The 23,088-nt window shown below is 43.4% G+C and overlaps 3 protein-coding genes and 2 pseudogenes across 3 annotated transcripts; all 5 read right to left on the reverse strand.

Annotated features, from left to right (window-relative positions):
- Positions 1-1,006: 1,006 nt before the first annotated feature.
- Positions 1,007-4,538, reverse strand: LOC115670717 (disease resistance protein Roq1-like). The gene is made up of 6 exons (XM_030592056.2): positions 3,911-4,538; positions 2,698-3,691; positions 2,368-2,509; positions 2,171-2,251; positions 1,389-1,666; positions 1,007-1,270 (listed from the first exon to the last, which is right to left on the reverse strand). Exons 1-6 carry the CDS (start codon positions 4,411-4,413, stop codon positions 1,097-1,099), a joined length of 2,172 nt encoding a protein of 723 aa, XP_030447916.2. The 5' UTR covers positions 4,414-4,538; the 3' UTR covers positions 1,007-1,096.
- A 2,719-nt stretch (positions 4,539-7,257) lies between these two features.
- On the reverse strand, positions 7,258-7,927 carry LOC130138650 (GEM-like protein 4). The gene is made up of 2 exons (XM_056313369.1): positions 7,643-7,927; positions 7,258-7,525 (listed from the first exon to the last, which is right to left on the reverse strand). Exons 1-2 carry the CDS (start codon positions 7,925-7,927, stop codon positions 7,355-7,357), a joined length of 456 nt encoding a protein of 151 aa, XP_056169344.1. The 3' UTR covers positions 7,258-7,354.
- An 858-nt stretch (positions 7,928-8,785) lies between these two features.
- On the reverse strand, positions 8,786-10,063 carry LOC130138651 (uncharacterized; annotated as a pseudogene).
- Positions 10,064-11,717: 1,654 nt separating this feature from the next.
- LOC115670772 (flavonoid 3',5'-hydroxylase 2-like) lies at positions 11,718-13,571 on the reverse strand. The gene is made up of 3 exons (XM_030592137.2): positions 12,893-13,571; positions 12,530-12,771; positions 11,718-12,410 (listed from the first exon to the last, which is right to left on the reverse strand). The coding sequence occupies exons 1-3, from the start codon at positions 13,554-13,556 to the stop codon at positions 11,778-11,780; spliced, it is 1,539 nt and encodes a 512-aa protein (XP_030447997.1). The 5' UTR covers positions 13,557-13,571; the 3' UTR covers positions 11,718-11,777.
- Positions 13,572-15,235: 1,664 nt separating this feature from the next.
- LOC115670730 (disease resistance protein RPV1-like) lies at positions 15,236-22,042 on the reverse strand (annotated as a pseudogene).
- Positions 22,043-23,088: the final 1,046 nt, after the last annotated feature.

Consider the following 23,088-nt stretch of genomic DNA (forward strand, 5'->3'; position numbering starts at 1 on the left):
GCTCAGATGAAATTTCTCCTCCTTTTGGAAGCGCGTCCTCATCTCTGAAAGTGTTGACTCCAGGATCTTTAAGGGCGTGATAAAGGTGGTCGGTGAAGTTTCTTCGAGTGTCTTTGGCTCTAAAACTCAAGCGCACATCGTGGGTAAGTGGAGAGACCTGAAGATGAACCTTCCATGGCTAAAAACAGGAAGTCAGATTGCTCTTAGGTCAAGAAGACCTTGTAGAATGTATGAACTGGAGAAGACTATTAAGCAAAGAGGTGAAAAACTAAGGCAAGGTCGTTTTCAACCTCGATCAGCTAGCAGCTTTTCATTATTATTAATAGCTTCCAAGTCTCAGGAATGTGAATATGGTTTTCATTTATTCTTACCGATGGATTAGAAGAACTACTAGCGAAATAGAAATTTAATGGAAAGTTCTCAATCTGTTTGCTACCCGTGAAGCGACTCTGTTGCACCTTGTATCCTCTCTTTAGAATGTAGACTTCATTTTGATCTCTGCTCTGTTTTGCCTTTTGGAAGGAAAAAGATAAACCCATATCATATGAACTAATAGTAAAGAAACTATTTCTGCTTGCAGAGACCGATCATATACTAATGCGAAACTCGCGCTCGATAAAGAAAAAACCTTCGAGTAGAATATTGATGACAAAGTTTTCTTCCATGTCAGGTCGTAAGAGGCAAAGTCAACTTCAAAGCTCAAACGCTCACACCCTTGTATGGATATGAAGACATTTTGTTGGAGAAACTGAATTCTTTTATAGGAGAGAGATCGTGCTATGGTATGAATGAATTGATTAGAGAACAGACATAAACGCCAGTTCTCTTCACATCTTTTGCTGTATGGATTATTTATTTTCCGTTTCTCGGTAAATTTGCCGATTATATACGATGATGGGGTTTCCAGAGATGAAAAGTAACTGGTCATCAGCATGTAGTAGTCGTGCATTGTCTGCTAAAACAGCATTTTTCTCATTCACAAAACTTCTTACAGCGTCTCCAGTCATTTCAAGTTTCTCATAGAAGTTCTCTTATTTTGCCATCTCAAATGGATTTGCAACATTACGACTCTAAAAATGACTGGACTAGAAGCCATCTATTCCTGATGAATCGCCCTCCGAAGATTCTTTAGTGCTTTCTGATAATTGAAGAATCCTGTGAACCAGAAATCAGAGTCATCCACTGTAACAATGTTTATGTATTTCTGAGGCGGTCTCTCCACATTCTCAGTTTCGTTCACCGCCTTAATCTTTCTTATCGGTACCTTCATCTGAAAATAAGTACAACATTAAGATCGACCAAACTTCTGACAAGCACGTGACAACAGAGAATGCCGAACTGGTGTTAACCGAAAGAGAGTCGACTTTTGCAGCTTGTGGAAAAATTACCTCGTAATGGATTTTGGTTGATCCCCCACCTGGAGAAACCACTTCTACAGATCTCTCACTCCAAAATGCAAATTTTTCAGTGGAGATAAAGAGAAGGCCCGCTGCAATAGGACTGGTTGAAGTCAACCAATAACATTCGAAAGACTCCATTAATTTTTCTCCATCTTCCCAACTGAACAATTCCCGGAAAAGTTTCTCTATGCCACCAAGCTGAAGAACTCTTGCCCCAAAACTCAATTTCCCCCTCACCATCGCTGTGATTCCGGGACTCAATCTCACTGCAGTTCCAGAAAAACAAAGTGACAACTGTTTTAGCATATCTTAGAGAACTACTTTTAACTAAGGGAATTGTACTCTGTACTTGTTCTCTCCTTTCCTCTTTCCTTTGCACAGATTAATGGCCCGAGTTAATATGCATAACTGCAACATCATGTACGCATCTCTTCAGTGACAACAAATGACAGAAATCTTATCCTTTTCGCAATTTATCTCTAAGAAACAAATGATCTAGCCCATTTCAAGCAGTCCATGTAGAACCATTGAGGATTGCCAGATCAATCGATGTTTCAAATAACTCAAAGTGATCCTGGCAAATTGGAACCACAGTATGGCGCACCCCATATATCAAAGAGTATTGAATAAACTCATTTTTACATTGCATAGTTGATTGAGCCAATATCAATGCAGGAAATGTACAATGACAGTTTTCTTGTTTTCCATTACACCTACTGAATCTCAGTCAATACAATAACACTCTGAACAGATAGAAGAAGTCATCTTACCATGCTCTCGGAAACCATGCACAATTGCATCTGCATTCTTCCCAAGCATATTAATCTTGTCACACACGAACTTCACTTTATCTGTTATGTCAAAACCATCCAGGTTAGCAAAACTTCTCTGGTTTATGTATAGATGCCAGAATGAAACAAATGAAAAGAAAAAGAGAAGTCGTCTAATGAGATGAACAACTTCCTACTTGGTATTGAACTTTGCGATTCATCGACTGGGGAAGTTGTTTGTAGATTTTGTCCAGAATGCTCGGATGGTGTTGCCTCCGGGTACATTGCCAAAGCTTCTATCTCGGGATCCTGCAGTTGGCTTTCCTTCTGCCCTGTTTTCTGCAAGGAAAAGGGGCAGCTTTTTAGAAGGGGTCGGGTGCGAGGAAATTGTGCTTACTCAGTGTGATGAACTATAGAGTTTATCTAGATCTATACTAAGAGTTCCTTATTGCTAGTATTCTGTAAATTACAATAGATGAACATGCTTATTTCTTCGATGACAAAAGCATGAATCTCACTACACTCACCAATGTCGTCCGGATGTTTCTGGGGTTTTTAGAAGATTCTTCCCAGGCAATCTCTCTTCCCAAGGCCTGAAGCAACTCACGGTACATCAACTTCTTTTGACCAACATTTGCTAGGCACCTTCTCTGGCGAACATTGTTTTCACTATCGCACTTTGGGAGACTGCAATGAAAAAAGTCTTTGGCAATGCAGGGCAACTCATCCTTCTCTTTGTCATCACAGAGCGAATCGAAACCTGTCCTTTTCAGATGTGCGAATGCGCTTCTCCATTCAACCAAACTTCTATCTGAGAAGAAAGAACCCAAGACTTCAAGAGCTAAGGGTTCTCCTTTACAATGACTTGCAATCTCTTTTGAAAGTTCCATGAATTCTTCTTTGGGATGAGAATCACCAAAGGCGTGCCAACTGAAAAGCTGAAGAGCATCATTGTCATCCAACTGCTCAACCATATATGTGCCATCCCCATTAAAGTCCTGCAGTAAACATTGATCTCTTGTTGTTATAATGATCCTACTGCCCGGACCAAACCAATCACGTTCTCTGGCTAGTGCTTTGATTTGCATAAGATCCCTCACATCATCCAGCACAACAAGAACCCTTTTATTGCATAAAGTTCTCTTAATGACACTAATTCCCCTACGAATATTGCATATCTTTATGCTTTTATGCTTCACAATGTCTGAAAGAAGTTGCTCTTGCAAGCTAACTAGATCATTCAGTTGCCAGAAATCTCCGCTCACGTTCGCAAGTAAACTTCTCCCTTCAAAGGCATGGAAGAAATGGTTATAAACAGCTTCAGCTATCGTCGTCTTGCCAATTCCTTCTCTTCCACAGATTCCTATGAAGAGCACCTCATCCGAGCCTAGGTTTAGCAAAGATTTTATTTTCTCTAATCGAGTTTCAAGTCCAACCCGGAAGGTTGGTACATCCAGGTATGTGTCTGGCAATTCTTGCAATACGTCGTTAATGATTGCCTGGATAAGTATGGCCTCATGCCTGTATGTCAAAAAGGAATTGATGCAGAATACATCAGTAAAAGAAGGTAAAGGGAGTAAAAGAAAGACAGGTTGAGTTGATCTATGTCTCTCTAGCATCTAGGTAGCCAATGCCGCTCGCGAAAGTGCATAAGAAATGAACTAGTAGATGTTAGTTCCATCAAAGCTTAGTCAACAAAGAATTTTAATGAAGAACTTTGAAAAAGTTAAACAAAATTACCCATCTGCAACATTCTTCAGATCCCAGCCCGATAAATTTCCTGCATTTGTAAGAGCTGTCCTCCACCTATCGACTCTGTCCCTCTCTTCTTCGAAACAGGCTTCATGTTCAGCAAATGCTCGGGCAAAACTACCTGTCTGTTTCCGCACTTCTGAAGGATCGACGTCATAGAACACGGGAAGGACCAGCTGCCCATGCATTTCCTTGACCTCCATAATCTTCTCAAGCTCTTCGAGACACCACCTGGAATTGGCATAATTCGTCGAGAAAATGATAATCGATATCCTTGACTCTTCTATAGCTTGCAGGAGTTCGGATGAGATCTTCTCTCCTCTCGGAAGGGCATCGTCATCCCTGAAAGCATTGATTCCTGCGTCTTCCAAGGCAGAGTAAAGATGGCCAGTGAATCTTCTCCGCGTATCTTCTCCTCTAAAGCTCAAGAACACATCGTATGTCCACCTACCACGAGTGGAGGCATCGGAAGACCAGACAGAACCACTCATTGCCGAAAAGCAAAACCAACCTATCGCTCTCTGCTCAGCTGATAGTTTTCTCTGGTTCAATAGCTGACGAATCCTATGAAATGCTCATGCTTTGCAGGTGTTATATACACCTCGAGTTTGATCCCGTCGAATGAACCCGACCCAAGTTGAATTATTTATAAGCTGAGCACATGAGAGCTCCAAACCAATGTTGCAGATTACGTGTCCCGTGTTGAATCAGCCCTGTTGCACGGAAGTTGGTCTGAAGCTCGCGGCGGTTTGATATCATATTTCCTTGTCGGAGTTCCTCGGCCCGAAACTACAAAGTCCAACGTGGACTTTGAACAGGAAAAAGTCCGCCACGATTCGGTCGTCTCGGGTTCCAGTTCATGGTGTCCTTGATCTTGACTCGGTCAACTCGGTGACTCGAGCTCTACTGAGTGAACTCTCCACCCAGAAGAAATTGTCAACGCATCGAAGAGAACCCAGTTGGGTTCTTCTGTGAGCAGACGGAATTCGAAAAGCTTTTCGAGATAGAAGGATTTCTTCGGTTGAGATGCAGAGAGAGAGAGAGGAAATGGGGAGGGAAAAGCGCGCAACGGGACGAGGTGCCCGAGACTCTTCTTCGCCGGAACGGCGACCGTCGCCGGTGGAGCCAAGGCGGTGGGAGCCATAATCGCCGGAATCGGAAGCGAAGTGAGGAGTTCCGTGGGGGTGGAGAAAATATTCGGCCGTTGCTGACTAACACGTCACCATCCTACGTGGCGCGCGTGCCCCGCCCAAAAAGCGACACGTGTCGAGTGACATGGCAATGGATGGAAGCCCTTTTATCTCTCTCCTCTGGGGTGGGAGATTGCGACACGATCCCACCAATAAATCACGAAATTAATTCTTTTTTTATTTCAAGGGTGAAAATAGCAGACTAACCATATTTTCAAAATTTTCATTCCTATTGAAAATCTTTAATTTACAAACAAAACAGGTTTTTTCTTTAGAAAATGAAAAATGATGAAATAGAAAACTGTACACAAACTGCAAGTAAATTATAACCTAGAATGCATCGTCATAAAAATTACTGCAATATCAATCATTGATTTGAAACGACTCGACTCCAATTCAAAGGAATTCCAATGAACTCCGAAATCCCAAATCATAATTTAATGGATCAATAATAAAAAAAAAATAACATGGTTCGTAGAGACAACAGAGGACATAAAATGGCCGAATCCCCTAAAAAAATCTCCACTTTTAAGTTCAGTCTTAATTTTGCTCCAAACTTTTCTTTTTGTCTAAAAGAACTCAACTTGATGTCTGGTCCCAAATTTATCCCGAAAGTTTTTTTTGTTTAAAAAAAATCGCCAACTTAACTCTAGTCTCTTGACCAAAAAAATAAACTCTAGTCTTAAATTTGCCCCCTAGTAGCTCTCTTTCCAAAAATTGCCATTAGTCGATCCCAATTTTCCTAATTTTCATATCAAAGAACGGTTTCATTTTGGTCACCTTGCTCATGTGGATTTGTTACTGACGTGGAAACAACACGTCAAACAACTAATGCGACTTTTGAATGAATGGTTAACATGGGAAAATTTGAGATCAGAATGAAAGTTCGTGATTTTTTTTAGATAGAAAAAATGTTCAGAGCAATTGGGTCTAGAGTTAAAGTTGGTAATTATTTTTTAGACAAAAAAAAATTCGGGACAGAATTGGAACTCGACCTAAAATTAAGGAATTTTTAGAAAATTAGGCCAACGGGAAATGAATTAAAAGAGCATTTTTTCAGTAGGATATTGACGACAAGGGTTTCTTCTACTACTGGTTGCAAGGTAAAATCAAATTCCAAAAAACTTAAATCACACTTCAAACATTTCCTTTTGTGTATGGCCGCAACTTTCAATCAAAGAAAAAAAAATAAACAACTATAATAAATTTGTGAAAACTCATAGATATAGATATAGATATCTTTGGAATTTCCCAGATGAAATAACCATGGCTATCAAAATTAGGGAGTGAGCACTGGTCGTGATTTCATCCGGGAATCGAACCGAACCAGCCTGTTTTAAATGGTTCCTAGTCCCAAATTTTGGAAATGGCAATAACTAGTCCAGTTTAGCTCAGGGAACCGGATTTGCCGTACCGACCGAACCAAACTGACAGAACCAGGCCAGGATGCCTTGTTTTCGAACACCAGAGATGTGAAAAATTCCATCACGGCACAGGTTGGATAGGTTTTCTTTATACTGTCTGGTTGACAACTATGAGAGGTGTGGTGGTCCTTGCAAAACATTCTAAAAACTGTCCGTCTCGGATTGATGTGCCAATACGGATGTAGCTCCTCGTGTAGACGTTGCTGGGTGCTTTTTAGGACGTGGTGTCCCTGCTTTCCCTTCCGTGTTATTGATTTGTACGAAGGCAGCAATGTACTTATATTTGTTTACATGAGGTTTGGGAGATTAATCTGTTTCTGGTACTGTTAGAACCAAAAAGAATTAAAAAAAAAAGGGAACACCCTCGATTCCCGAATGGATCCCGAAATCAACCGGTCCGATCCATTCCGATTTCAGGGTGGACAGGGTCGGTTCCCGGTTCCACAAGTTTGGAACCAACCCCTTTCTGTCCGGTTTCAGGTTCCAAGGTGGGAATCGACCATTCTGGAACCACCCAAAATGGAAGACTATCAGCTTCTCCTATTCTGTATTAGCTTACTTGGCGTAGACCATGATCATGTGGAGTAAAACAGGTTAAGCCGGGTACCAGTAATTTGCCTGTTATATACTATTACGGCGTTTCCGACTAGGAAAAGCAAAACTGGTCATCAGCATGTAACAGCATTTTTCTCATGTACAATACCTCTTGCAACGTCTCAAGTCATTCCGAGTTTCTCCTAGAAGTTCTCTCTTCTTCAGTCATCTCAAACGGATTTACAACGTTTCGGCCAAAAAGAAATGACCGGACTCAAAGGCACCTATTCCTGATGAATCGCCCTCCCAAGATGCTTTAGAGCTTTCTTGTAATTAAAGAATCCCATGAACCAGAGATCCAATTCATCCACCGTAACAATGTTTATGTATTTCTGCGACGGCCTCTCCGCATTCTGTTCGGTAACTGCCTTAATCTTACTTATCGGTACCTTCACCTGAAAATAAGAACAGAGTTAAGATTGACCGAACTGTTGACAGGCACATGAGAATAAAGAATGCCGAACTGGTATTAACCGAAAGAGAGTCCACTTTTGCCGTCTCTGTGAAATTACCTTGTAATGGGTCTTGGTTGATTCCCCACCTGAAGAATCCACTTTTAGAGATCTCTCACTCCAAAATGCAACTTTTTCAGTGGAGAAAAAGAGGAGGCCCGCAATAGGACCGGCTGAAGTCGAAAAATAACGTTGGCAAGACCCCATTAAGTTTTCTCCATCTTCCACACCGAGGAATTCCCTGAAAACTTTCTTTATGCCACCAAGTTGAAGAACTCTTGCCCTGATTCCGGGACTTAATCTCACTGCAGTTCCAGAAAGACAAAGCGACAACTGTTTTAGCATATCTTAGAGAACTAGTTTAACTGAGGGATTGTACTCTGTGTTTGTTCTCTCCTTTCCTCTTTCCATTCTACAACTAATGGCCCGAGTTAATATGCATTACTGCAACTTCATGTCTGCATCTGTTCAGTAACAACAAACGACAGAAATCTTGTTTTCTTCGTGATTAATCTCCTAGAAGCAAATAATCTATCCCATTTCAAGCAAGCCAAGAGAGAACCATCGATGATTGCCATATCAATGGATGATCCCAATTACTCAAACTGATCCTGGCAAATTGGAACCACAGTATGGCGGGCCCCATATCTGGAAGAGTACTAAATAAACTTGTTTTCATAGATTGCACAGTTGACTAGCCAATATCAATGCACGAAATATATAGGACGGTTTTCTTCTTTCCTATTACACCTACTGAATCTCAGTAAATGTAATAACACTGTGAACAGACAGAAACAAATCATCTTACCGTGCTCTCGGAAACCATGGGCAATTACATCTGCAGTCTTCCCAAGCATATTAATTTTTTCAAGCACCAACTTCACTTTATCGGTTTGACGAAACCATCCAGATTAGCAAAACTCTTTAGTTTATGTATTGATGCCGGAAGGTAACAACCAAAAAAAAAATGAGAATGAACAGCTTCCTACTCTGTGTCGAACTTTGCGATTCATCAACTGTGCCGAATGAGTCCTTCCCAAAGGCATAAACCTGACCTGCATCGCTAATCAGCATTGTCCTGCCCGCTCCTGCAGCTGCCTGGATTATTCGGACGCCTTGAAGGGATCTGTAACACACGAGCTTCCATTAACTTTTCACACACCCAATTTCTCTCTCATTTTTCTCGCAGAGCAACAGTGACTGTTAAGTCATTAACCTGATAAGCTGAGGCCGCCATTCCTCTTCGGTGGTGTCATGTCCCAATTGCCCATTGATGTTCGAGCCAAATGTGTGCGCCACTCCTTCAGACGTTACAGCAATACTATGGCCAGGCCCAGCTATCGTCTGCGACTTCTCCCTCCTGCAACATATCTCCCCAGCCAGCAAGAAACAAAGAACTAGTTTCCAGGAACCCCCGCATTTTCGCTTTAAATCTTGGCGCTCTTCAGGTGTCATTGGCTTGAAGATAGCTCTCTTCTGGCACATGTCCAAGAAAAGCCTCTCTTTCAGTGTCAAATTCTCTTCCTCCAGCTGTGCAATGTGAGCATCCTGATCATCTACCCTGTTCTCCAAGATATTGTTTTAATCACCTCCATAATTGGGGTACACCATCTCGAACCGGCTTGTCTCATGATCCAACCTACTAAGGACGCTATTCTTCTCCTCCTCCACATCACTCTCGCTGGACCCATCGTTATCATCTTCCTCGTGATCCTCCCCCTCCTCCTCCTCCTCCTCGTGTTCCCTAAACCCTGCCTCGTTACGGAGCCTAATCAAACCCTTCATCGACCCATACCCATCCACACCCCACTCCTCCTGCACCATGTCCCCTAAAACTTCCGTAGTCGGTGAGAACCTCGGCTTCGGCAGCACCGCTGGCGTGACAGGGCTCGGGGACACCAGAGATGCAATCCCTCCGGATTTCTTCGCCCGCATGATAAACGACGAAGTGTTCCTCGGCGCATAAGGGGCGAACCTATTATTAAACTTCTTCTTCGGGTAAAACTTCCAAGCTTTCAAGTGATTCTGGGACTGTAACTCGTTAAGGCTCGGGGGCTGACAACTCCCAGCGCCAACCGCACCAGCCATGACGGCGTTAACCGAGGGATTAGGGGCTTTCCTCAAGTCCACACGCTTGTTGTTCGGCTTCTTGCCCTTCCAATTACCCCTACCTTGCTGCTTCATAGCCCCGAACCCGGGCTTCGAGCTGCCGTGGAACTTGGCACTCGGATCCATCCCAAGCTGCTGCTGCTGCGGCGGAGGCGGCCACGGCTTGTAGCCCCTGCTCAACATCGGCTGACCGAACGCTGGAGACTGGCGCTGCCCCAACAACATCTGAGGCTGGCTCGCAGTCCTAATCTGGGGCAGGATCATCGCCTTGGACGCGCCCAGCAGCTGAGGCTGGCTCATCGGCATCAGCGGCCAGCAGCATAAGAGGAAGTGCTCTGGCCGTGGAGAGGATGGGAGCATGAAATGCGGTAGCAGTAGATGTCATTGCTCTAAGAAGAGGTCAGCTTTCGCTTGAATAATTTATCTTGCAATGTACTCACTTCCTTTGTTGTTTGTGGATACATTGGCCACATTCTCTTTGCTTATCCACTTATACTTTGTTGCAGGAAACATAGGGTGAAGAGGTCGATTAAGGTACCTGCTATAAGCAACAAGCTCGCAGATATTCCTCCCGATGATTACTCGTGGAGGAAGTACGGGCAGAAGCCCATCAAGGGTTCTCCTCATCCTAGGTATGATTGCCTCTGCTTTATCATATGTGAGCTACTTGCAAGTTGAGTTATATTTCCCTAATTTGCTCTCAACTGTGCTTATCTGATTCGTTGATTGTCATTCTGTTTATCTTGGCTAATGTATGGTGGAAGAGCTTGGGCCAATTGGAGTTGTTACCTATTGTAATTTCATTGATTTGCTTTTAGGACTCCCAGAATTCCCTAGAACAACTATTAGATGGTTTTTCATTTGGAGATACGGTGCTTTAGTAGAGTTGTCGTTCTTAAAAGGAAAAAGATTAACATCTCGTTATTCGGCTGCTAAATTTGCATTTGGGACTTTACAGGGTGCTCTGAGTTTCTATTGTAAGTTAGCAACTGTGATCTATTTGATAATCAAGGCTCTCTGCTTTGGCTTCTGAAGTAGGGATGTCTTGTTAAGCTAGGTCCTTCTAATCTTCTATTTGTTTTGCGGGGGATACTACAAATGTAGCAGCATGAGAGGTTGCCCTGCAAGGAAGCATGTGGAAAGGTGCTTGGAGGACTCGTCTATGCTCATTGTCACTTATGAAGGTGAACATAACCACCCCAGGGTGCCATCACAATCTGCCAATAATGAAAATCGCAGAATGCTTCATTTAGATCGCTTTTTCGAGCCCTCTGAGTTTTCAGAGTCTTGGGTTTTTAATTGGCTTGAATTGCTCCTGTACATATTTTTCATGGCCCGAAGCATGGGATATAGATGGAGCAGTTATTGGCTGAAAAAAGGAAAAGTTAAGGCCTTTTGGTTACTGTCGGGTGGGATTCAATCTCAGCCTGGAGCAAGAAAAGTTGGGAAATGGGGATCTTTTTGTTGCTTGTAAGAACTTTTTCTGGTAATTAAAGGTAACAGTTTCATGTTCTTCAAGGGTAAGCGGAAATGGCTATGCTATGGTAACTTCAATTTACAGTTTCTTAGGAATGCTCTGCTGGGTCTGGGTTGGATGATTCATACCAATTCATAGATGCAGTTTGTATTGAGGTGGAATATGTTGGCAGATGTATTCTTTTTGGTTGAAGCTATAAGTTATAGGAAGCAAAACATTGCTCCTCACGCATCAAGCAAAGCAAGTAACTGGATCGTGCAGGTTCCTTCCGGGATTCGCACGTCCATGCACGAGAGAAGTGTCTCCTAGATTCAAGCGGAAGTAATCAAGGTGAAGCACACACGTATACATAACACTAAGTTTATATTATCACAGTCACATGAACCCCAACAAGAGAAAGATAACTAAATAAAAGACGACCTCCCTTTGGCCTTGCAAGCACTCCATTATTCTAATACATAAGAAAGAAAATACACCAAAGGACGAGCGGAGAGTCAAGAGCGCATTCATTACAGACCCCATCTAGCGACCAATCACGAGCTGAAAGTACTTTAAGGACACTGATGATAATGTCGGATTCTCGCAGTGGAAAAGCTTTCGAGTAAAGCTTTAAGATACGCATGCGCTAACGGAGAGCCTTGGGGTGACGATGGCCGACAAGGGCACGGCCTTTTGCAAGGCCAGACCAAACGCCTCGTCCATGTTCAGCTCATTGACACCGTCCGGCAACTTCCAATCGAACGAGTGCACCAGCGTCCCCAGTATGTACTCGACCAGCACGATCCCCATCCTCGTCCCCGCACAGATCCTCCGCCCGGCCCCGAACGGGATCAGCTCGAAGTCGTTCCCACGCGGGTCGATCTTCGCGTTCCTCCCGCTCAGGAACCGCTCCGGGGTGAAGTCTAGAGGATTCTCCCACACGTCCGGGTCCCGCCCGATCGCCCATATGTTCACGCTGAGCCTCGTGTTCTTGGGGATGTAGTAGCCGTTCACTTGGCACGCCTCGGTCGAGACTCTCGGTAGGTTTAACGGTGTCGATGGATGTTTTCGGAAGGTCTCCTTGCATATGGCCTGCAAGTACGGGAGCTTCGCGAGGTCGGATTCCTCCAGGCGTCGGTGCCGCCCGATGACTCGGTCCATCTCTTCGTGGGCCCGCTTGAGGATGCTAGGGTTCTTCAACATCTCGGCCAGCGACCACTCGATTATGCTTGATGAAGTATCGGTGCCTGCAGTGAACAAATTCTAGAAAAAGAGATAACAAGATCAGTACTAAACAATGTCACATGTTGATAAAGAAGCCAAGAATAAACATGGTAGATTTTGTTAAATTCGTTAAGACATATATATATATATATATATACCAAGAGAAGGGCCTTAATGTTGGTCAAATTAAGCTTCTCGGCCCCGGGGTTATCTCGGTTGGCCATGACAACATCGAGAAAATCCGGGTTTCCTTTACGCTCGTGAGCAGTTGCCGAGTGTTGCTCGATCATCTTCGTCAACAGCAGGTCGAATTTCTTGTGCAAGCGCTTCATTCCGCCTTCAATCCCTTGTACGTCCATCCACGCAATTGACGGGATGAAGTCGCCGATGTTAAAGAAGCCTACATCAATTAAGGGAATCGGATAACCTTTGTGAGCGTGTCATAGATTCAAGCATTAACAACTCGCGCGATAGCTAAGCGTATTCGTGTTTTTGTTTCGAATGTTTGTTGAATGCTACACCTGCACTTGTCATCAGCTCTACCACCATGTCCTTGAATCCGTTAGACTCGGAGCCCTTCGTCACGAACACCCTTCGGCTCAAAATGACTTGCCCTATCATGTTCGCCATGGCATAGGTCAACATCTCCGGCACCACCACCGGCTCGCCTCGCTTGCTGCACTCGCACGTAGCTTGAAGCATGTACCCTACCTCGGCCGACCGGACGTGAGCCCAGTCCTCAAGGGCCTTTCCTCCGAGCATGTGCAAATTACTCAGCTTCCTAAGCAACTTCCACCTCGAACCGTAGTCGGCGAAGACCATGTCCTGCGCGTCATAGGCCAAGTGGGTTGCCCCCGCGTTCGGAGGCCTGTTGGAGAAGTTGATGTCTAGGGTTTTCAAGAAAGCCCGGGTGGCGTCAGGGGTCGACGCGATGACCATGTCGCACGTGCCCATTTTCAGGTACATCACTGGCCCATACTTCTTGGCCATCTTCGCCAGAGCTACGTGGGGCATGTTCCCCAAGAGAGGGAGGGCGCCGATGACCGGCCACCCTGTCGGTCCCGGTGGGAGCTTACGGGAGTTCAAGCGAAGTAGGAGGGATTTGACAAAGAATCGGGTGATGAGGAAGAGGAGAGTCGCCGCGGCGATCTCTCGGGCAAGGACTTTGTCGGCAAGAATCATCATCTCTGTGTTGCAAGTGTTGGGACTTGACCCAATATTTGTGAATGGATACTTTCTTGGGTGTGTCGTATGCTGCTTGTTATATAGACGGATGAAAACACAACAGAAGTACAATCTGGGGTAGGTCGAATGCACCCGAGCACGAGATGTCTCACCAAACCACGGTGTCTCAATCTTGCAGAGAAGGTTTGGAAGAACACAAAGTGTTTTCACCGTGAGCTCTTGGAGATCTACCGTTCTACTTGAAGAATTTTGGGAATAGATCGGCACACAATATCAAATGATATCTATGTTGGGCGAAGACATAGTTCACGTGATATGATGTTGAGCAGAGTGTAGATATGCATGAAATGTATAATGCAGCATATGGTGCATCGTTCCGAGAACTTATTCCCCCCCTGAAACGACGACGGGAAACGGCCGTTAGCATTGTTTATCGTTTGTCAGTCCTCGAATAGAGTAGACCATCAGCGTAAACGGACGTGTGGAATGCACCTCCATTTGTTAAAGTTTACACGCGGACGGTGTGAAGAAAATCATGACGGAAAGAAGATTTCAAAGCCCGAGACGTATCCACCTGTGTACCCAGACTTTATTAGCATAGCAGTTTTTGTGTCACCGTGAGAATAAGGCGTGTTGTGAGTTGCAAATTATTGAAAGGGTAAATCTCACAATAATTTATGATTATTCGTTATTTATTTTTTGTGATCTAGAACCTGCTATTAATTTCACAGTAGATTAAGGACCGTCACTTAATCATTTCTTTGTTTTTTTCACACGCGAACGAAAACTTTCGTCTATTAACAGAATGAATTTCTTAATTCCAATTTCACAATTCGGGTTTTACACCCGATTTCAGAATGAAAGACAGTTAAGAACAACAGCAATACTATTGTTTCCAGGATTGATAGAGATTGTGTTCTCAGCCGCTGCATTTTCTAACTTCAAGGTGATAGTCTGTTTTTGATATCATCTGAAACGGCCTTACCATGAAAGCAAAGGATTATGATATCTTATGATTAATCACGTAAAACACAACGACCAATTATCTAATGAAGTCATTTGCGAAATTGTTAAGCATTTGTCGAAATTAAATGAGAAACGTTCATTAGAGAGAAGACATGACGAACGAATTTCGACAAAATTGTCCAAAAAGTACTAAATTAATTGTACGGCGGTCAATTCAATCTTAAACCTCTCGATTGTGCTAAACATGTTGACAATTTGGCAATTAGTCCTATACATTTCAATTGTGCCAATTTAGTTCTAAACCTTTTGACGATTTACCAATATAATCCTTCCGGCCAATTATCCAAATACGAGGTTTATGATTAAATTGATAAAACTTCAAAAGGTTTAAAACTAAATTGGCAAATCGTCAAAAAGTTTAAAATTAAATAGGCACCATTGAAAGTTTAAGACTGAATTGGCCACCATATAATAGATTTAGAACTTTTTGGACAATTACTCCAACAAATTTCAAACAAAACATGAGATAGGTTGTTGTTTATTCGATGATTATATGTCCAAGAATTATTGTTAGGTGCCCGTAGCAGCGACACTACTTCCTATGAAGAGCACATCATGGGAGCCAGCCAGTAGCAGGGACACTACTTCCTCTAAGCGTGGATCAAGTCCCACTAGGAATTTTGCGACATTTAGGTATGTGTCCTTCAATTCATTCAATACCACGCCAATGATTTCCTGATAAACTTCCCTTCATGCCTGTAATGTTAAAACTTATTATAGGATTTGTCATCCCCCAAATCCTATAGGAATAGGGGTAGTGACACGACTGTCCTTCTTCCCGAAGGACGTAGCCTGAAACCCAACAAAAGAATCAACTCTCAAAAGTCTCCATCAAAAGCGCTCTCGAACTATCGGCCACTAATCAAGGAACCTGAAAAACACGAAAGATGAAAGGAATGAGCTATCATGGCCCAGTGAGTAATACATTTCTTCCAAGCGAATCGAACCATCACTATGCATCATTATAAAATGATATCAATCTCATTATCTCAAATTCAATATAAAATATCGAAAATGTATGATAACTTTCCAACAAAACTTCATACATACAAGATCAGTTATCAAAACTTACTCAACAATAACAAACAATCATCAATGGTCTATTCCATTGATTAATCTCATCAATCACACGTCGATAGTCCATTCCATCGACTAATCTTATGCTCATCATCGAACTATGGTCACGTTTAATACCGTGACAAAGGCGACCAAGTTTTACTCCCTTGGCTAGATCTACCACCTATATAGCCAACGGTTCGGCCCAAAAGGGTGTCCTGACAATATGCATACTCCCCCCTCAATAGGTTCTTGTCATAACAATATGAGACATATCAACCAAAACATTTCTCCAACAACGCACAATCAACACCATAAAGTTATTTCATAAACCAGTTTTACAAACCGAATCACATAACCTTTCACAATTCCATTTATCAATTAAAATGCATTTCATAAAACATTTCGTAATCAGTACGAACTACTTTTCGAAATTCCTTTCACTAAACATTTAACCAAAACATTCACAATTGGTCATTTTAGACCACTTCATAAAACATTCTCAATCCCTTTTCAATCGACTAAAAAGGTAGTAAAAGTTTGATCTAATTTATGCAAGAAATATGCTCTTAATAACTCATACTATATTAAAACTCTACTATTTTCAAGACATGAGTTTGTAAATTCATGGAAGAAATAGTACCACTCACCTAGGAATGCCCCAAAACCAAACAACAATGCTCACTCGAACCGACGATCTCGTGATCCTAACAATTAAACGAGAATCGACGTTAAAACCAAGTAAAATACTACAATAACTACAAAACGGATAAACGACGCTTAATCGCTAACGAAATAGCTCAAAGGTGCACTCGAACCGACGATCTCGTGATCCTAACAATTAAACGAGAATCGACGTTAAAACCAAGTAAAATACTACAATAACTACAAAACGGATAAACGACGCTTAATCGCTAACGAAATAGCTCAAAGGTGCCCACAAATCGCTTGTCCGAAGCAATTATCCAAAACCTACCGCAACGCGGAGCTTGAGCGCAAAACTTGGTTACCCTGTAACTTTCTCTACCAAACTCCATTCCAAGCGAGCTTATAGTCAAAAGAAAGCCAATTCAAAGAACTATAAGAACCCCAACTTGGCCGACCCAAAATCGAGCCAAAAAGCAACGAAAATCGGCATGAAAGCTGCTGGTCGGACACTGTTCATCACGCGCGCTCAACTTCAAAATTTTGTTTCGGGCAAACCGTAAGTCCGAATCGAGTTCCGTAAAATCCTATGGCTCCACGACACCCTAAACTACCAATTATATATATACGCACCTCAACGACTCAAAAATTGGACTTCGCGACTTGATTTTCATAGAACTTCGAAATTGTGCCCTAATTCCAAAAAATACTTCGATTGAGAGAACGAGGAGCGCGAATGCTTACCGGGCCTTGCAATGCAAAGTTGAATTGACTTGTCAAGGCCCACGAGATGTGACATCCTGAAATTTGCCCATTTGGAATTTATGAAATGCTGGTTTTATGAACGTACTCGTAGTTAGTTCTCGCCCGGAACTGATCATTCCTGGGATACTAACCATTAGGGAAAGGCTAATTAGGGATTTAAATTCGTGCAACTAAAGAAAATTCGATCGTGAATTGATTTTCGACCATAAAATTGATGAGGTGACATTTTGAGCCACTGTAGGCCGATCCGAGGATAGCCAGGGGTCAGCTCGCCACTGTCATAGTAGTGGATCGCGGGTGATTCCGCTGGACCACGAAATGAATTGACGAATGATCCAGAACCTATACCGAACGATCGTACCCGACGGAACTAGTGATCGAACCTCGCGATTACATGACAACTGAAGTTGTGACGAACCGAATGAACTTGCACGTGACTCGATTTATTATCAGTCACGAGTTGAATATGCAAATTTCCCCAAAAGCCGCCCGTTAGTTTGAGAAACGCTCGAGTTACGTTAAGTAAAATTCAATTATTAATTAGAGTCCAAATTGGGCATTGGAAAATTAGGAAGTCACGACGAGGCGTTAGGACGACGTTGTGGTTGGAACGTACAGCTTTGAATTTTCCCAAATCCTTCAGAAAAATTTAAATTCGGCAAGAAAATGGAAAGTGACCATTTTACCCTTGAAGGATTATAAAGGGCAAGTGTTAAAGGGGAAGGACATTTTGGTCATTTTGCCCTAATTTTTGAGTTGGACAATTTTGCCCTTGGAATTTTATGAAATTCCCAAATTGCCCTTGGATATTTTTGGAAAAGATTCGATCCGGGCCGTCGATCTCAAGATAAGAATGAATCTCGACCATCGATTGGATTTGTGAGGAAAGGGCATGATGGTCATTTGCCCTCAATTATTGGTTTTTGACTATTTAAGTCCAAACACTCTCTCTCTCCTCATTCTCTCTCTCATCTCTCGGCTCCATCTCTCTCCCCCTCCCCTCACCGCCGACCGTCCCTCCCTCTCGGCCGCGCCACCGCCGTCCGGCCGCCGTCCGCCCGATCGCCGCCGCACGGTCACCGAGCCACTACCACCCTCACGCCGTCCCCCTCACCCTCTCAGTTCTCTCTCTCTCCCCCTCTCCCGTGGCCGTGAGGAATCGGCCCAAGTCGCCGCTCACCGCCGCCGTCGCCGAGCCAATCACCGCCTCCGAGCCGCTCGCCGCCGCTCACCGTTGACCGCCGCTCGTTTTCCGCTCTAGCCGAGTTAGTCTAGAGTTCGGTAAGTCGCGCCCTAAACTTTATTTAGGACTTCGGGTATCGACGGACAAATTTGAGGTGGAATCAGGTTTAATTAGACGCGGATTAGTATGGTTTTAGGGGCGGAATTGATTAGCGGGCCTTAGGAATGAAGTTGGGAGATTTTGTTGGAAAATTAGAGGCCAAAGGCGGACTGTGAGTGGCTGAAATGTGTGCTGTGATGTGCTGTCCGGTATGTAAATTGGGTATTTGGATTCGGCGATTAATTGTGTGAAAATGTCGTGAAGGGCTAGAATTGATTTGCCGTGGTTTGGGTGTGGAAAAATGGCAATTTGTATGTGGATTGTGTGTTTGTAATGTGGCTGTGATTGTGGGCCCGTGAGTGGCCATGTATGTTTGTCGAGTGGTGGATTATATGATTAGACTTTGTATTGTTATGTGCACGCTTGGGCCTAATTGAATCAATTGTCGATTGGCCGTGTTGAATGCTTATTGAGCATGAGAGATGTGTGTGAATTGGTGCGTGCACGGGCCACGTGTGATTGGCCAATTTATTGACGAATGGGTGTTGAGCATGTGAATGGATGAGAAATCATGTGTGACACAATGTATGTGTTTGCGGAAATCCCTGAGGCGGTATCATTACACGGGGAATTGATCCGTCCTGAGGCGGTACTACTACGCGGGATGATGCCCAGTAATACCGGAGGACGGCCAACCTGAGGCGGTACCATTACGCGGGTTGTGTCATAGGTGGTGGGTGTTGAGCCTGAGGCGGTACCACTACGCGGGCAAGATACACGGCCTGAGGCGGTACCATTACGCGGGCCTTGAAGTGTTGTTATGAGTTAGTCGCAGTGAGCCTGAGGCGGTACTATTACGCGGGCCACTGGCGAGGCAAGTGTGAGATGGTCGCAGTGAACCTGAGGCGGTACCATTACGCGGGTCACTGGCGAGTGGTGTGGAAAAGATGTGATGAGATCGGAATGAATGCATGAAACGTAATTAGAACATGCATGTGAGTGGAATGGTGCTATTGTGACTAACGTGCAGGTTGCACGCTGGAAAGGTCCAGGTATGTATTGATTGTGTGCCTGCGGTATGATAGCTGAGTGTGATTATTGTCGTTATTGTCTGGAGGTACGTGATAGCCTAGGTGGGGTTTAGGGTGTGTGCTTGCTGAGATGTATTCTCATGGTTATTTCAACCAAATATTTCAGAACCCCGGCCTGAGCAATGAATCCTCCGCCGCCACCGCCGCCCGAGCATTTTGGAGTACTGGTGCACACCGATCACAACGTTGTAGAGTTTCCTATAGATGATAATATGACCTGGATTAAGCATACGACAGTAGTTTGGGTAGACGTAGGGTTACCCCTCTGGCAAGCCAATACCTATACCGCTTGGTTCTTTCGGGACGAGGTAGATGAGTTTGATCCCGTCCGTGAATTTGACGTCCCCTTTGATGGAGTTGGGGACTGGGACTCGTCTGCTATACCTCCTCCTGATGGCGAGTTGACTAGTGTGGAGACTAGTCTGGCGCAGTCTGGATTGCAACAAGCGCCTGCAGCACCTGAGCCCTCGGAGGCCGAGCATGAGCCAGAACCTGATGAATCGCAGGCGGGGTACGATCCAATGGACGTGGACCTCTAGGCAATTCCAGAGGAAGAACCGGAGGCGAAACCTGAGGAGCCTGAGGCTGAGCCTGAAGGAGAACCGGAGTATATACCTCCGTATGAGCAGTGGATTGACCCCGAATTTGTACCAGAGTACGGGTCTGATGAGGAGTCCGACTCTGAGGAGCGAAACGAGATTCCAGCGGAGTCGGGTGATATAAACCACCCGATTGAGATTGAGGCCAAGCCGGAGACTTCGGAGGAGACTTCGGAGGAGCAGACTATTCAGGGGAACTCAGATTCAGACGACGAAAAATCAGATTCAGAGTGGACGCCAAGCAGAGGGCGTAGAGGCTAGGTTTAGGGGTTGATAATAGGCTTTTTGAGGAGTTCCATTTTTTGTGAAAGAATACCCAAGTCATCGATCGTTTTGAATATCGGTGGTTTATAGTACGGTATGCATATGTATATGGTGGTTTGTAAACTGTGAATATTATATGAGTTTAAATGAGAAATGAATATGTGCATCCTCCCTATTTACCCCAGTTTTAATTGTCCGGGTATTGATTGTTTCCGCTGATCGTTTTAAATCTCTGATAAGTCAATTTGGGTCGGCGATACCCTGAGACATCGCATTAATCGACCAGAGAAGTGTGTCGCGTGCTCGATGAGGTTCGGGGCGTGACACGAGACATTTCCGCGCGAGTTTTTTCCTTTCTCTTTTCTTTTCCCTCTCCTTCTCTCTTTTCTTCTTTTCCTCTCTTTCCTTTCTGTTTCTCAGTCCCGTGAGTTCCCGGTTAAAAAGAGCTTAAATGCCCCTTTTTTCTTTTCTCTTTTATTTCTCTTCCATGACTTTTCCACTCTTCTTTTCTTTTCTTTTCTTTTTTTTTTATCAAAAAGTCCAAATATTAACGCAGACTGCATAGGAATGTAATAGATCATTGAGAAATTTATCAAAATCTCTCCAGCCATTACTTTTGACAACAAAAGCATAAAAATGCCTAAAGTGAGTTTCTAAGGAATTAGGATAATCTAGATTTCATGTGCCGTGCTTTCTTTGATCTTGGTCTGAAGATATCAAAGCTAATTACCCAATTCAAGGACTGCTGTAGTCCCAAGATCAACATTATGCCTTTGAAAGTTTTGTCAAAATCACATTAATTGATGATTACAAAAATATATCGGATTGTATTTTCGTGATGTTATATAAAAATCAATTCCAATCTCAAACTGTCATCGAATTCTTAGATGGTTGATAGACTAGGATATAATATTCTTGAACCCCAATTTACAAAGGTCAAATAGAATTTACCCATCTACAACATTTCTGAGATCCCAGCCTGATAAATTTCCCACTTGTGTGAGAGCCGCCTTCCACTGAGCAACTTTGTCCTTCTCTGCCTTGAATGGCTCTTCGTGATTAGCAAATGCCTCTGCAAAGCTGCCTGTCTGTTTTTGCACATCCGATGGATCGATGTCATAGAACACGGGAAGAACCAACTGCCCCAGCTCCTGCCTGCACTCCATTATCTTCACGAGCTCCTCGAGACACCATCTTGAATGAGCATAGTTCCTCGAGAAAACAATCACTGATATCCTTGACCCTTGTTTGGCTTTCCAAGTTCAGATGAAATTACTTTTCCTCTGGGAAGCGCATCGTCGTCTCTGAAAGCGTCGACTCCGGCGTCTTTAAGGGCATGATAAAGGTGATCAGTGAAGTTTCTCCTGGTGTCTTCTCCTCTAAAGCTCAAGAACACATCGTGCATCCACAGATGAGAATTGGAGAGACCGGAAGATGAACCTTCCATCGACTAAAAGAAGAAATTGCAGATTGCTCTCAAGTCGAGTAAGAAGACACTGAAGATGTAGAATGTGTGCATCGGACAAGATGATCACTAGGCAAAGAGATGAAATTCATATCCAAACCCGGCCGGCTCTCAGTGTTTTGTTTTTATAGCACAAAGTCCTAGGAAATAACTATGCTTTGAGTTTCTTCTTAATGACGGATCATCCACAACTATTAGCAAAATAGATAGTAATTTAATGGAAACTTCTCTACCTGTTTCTTACTTGACGAGACTTTGTTGCACATTGTGTCCTCTTGTTTAGAATATAATATTGTGATCTGTGACCTGTTTTGCCTTTTGGACAGAAAAAGAGCAGCACAAATGAACTAAAGAAAATATGTTCACCTGAAGAGAGCGATCAAATAAAATTACAGAACTCGCAGTCGATAAAAAAACAACCTTTCAGTAGAATATTCATGACAAAGTATTCTTTCCATTACAGGTCGGGATGCAAAATCATTGAACCGATAACAAGATCTCTTCACTTCTTTCAATGTCTAAACTACTTGTTTACCGTTTCTTGGTTAATTTGCTGCTCCTATGCGAAGTTGTCGGGGTCGTGAGGATCACATTATAAGTTCTTGTCCAAGGATGAGAAGTAACTGTTCATCATAGCATGTGAAAATCATCCATTGTCCGACAAAACAGCATTTTTTCCTCGTTCACTAAACTTTGTCGAAACATTTCGAGTTTTGCATAAGAGTTCCATTTTCTTGTCATCTCAAATGGATTTGAAACTTTTCAACCAAAAAAGTTGGACTTGAAGCTATTTGTCGCTGAGATTGCCCTCGGAAGATGCTTCAGGTCATTGTTTACAGATGGATGAAGAATCCCATGAACCTGAAATCAAAGTCATCAACTGTAACAGAATATTCATGTACTTCTGCGATGGCCTCTCCACTTTCTCAGTTACTATTGCTGCCTTGATCTTTCTTAGTGGTAACTTCACCTAAATTTAAGTACAACGTTGAAATTGACCAAAGCTGTTGACAAGCATCTGACAATAGAGAAAACAATCGCTGATCCTGGACCTTGTATGGCTTTCACATGCTCATATGAAATTTCTCCTCCTTTTGGGAGCGCACCGTCGTCTCTGAAAGTGTTGACTCTGGGATCTTTAAGGGCATGATAAAGGTGGTCGGTGAAGTTTCTTCGAGTGTCTTTGCCTCTAAAACTCAAGAACACATTGTTCATCCACGTGCAAGAAGTGACGAGATCTAAAGATGAACCTTCCATGGCTAAAAACAGGAATGTCAGATTGCTCTTAGGTAAAGAAGACCTTGTAGGATGTTTGAACTGGAGAAGACTATTAGGCAAA

Source organism: Syzygium oleosum, unplaced genomic scaffold (genome assembly GCF_021117445.2).
Source record: "Syzygium oleosum isolate NSW1041296 unplaced genomic scaffold, Sole_v2.1 Sole_v2.07, whole genome shotgun sequence".
NCBI lineage: Eukaryota > Viridiplantae > Streptophyta > Magnoliopsida > Myrtales > Myrtaceae > Syzygium > Syzygium oleosum.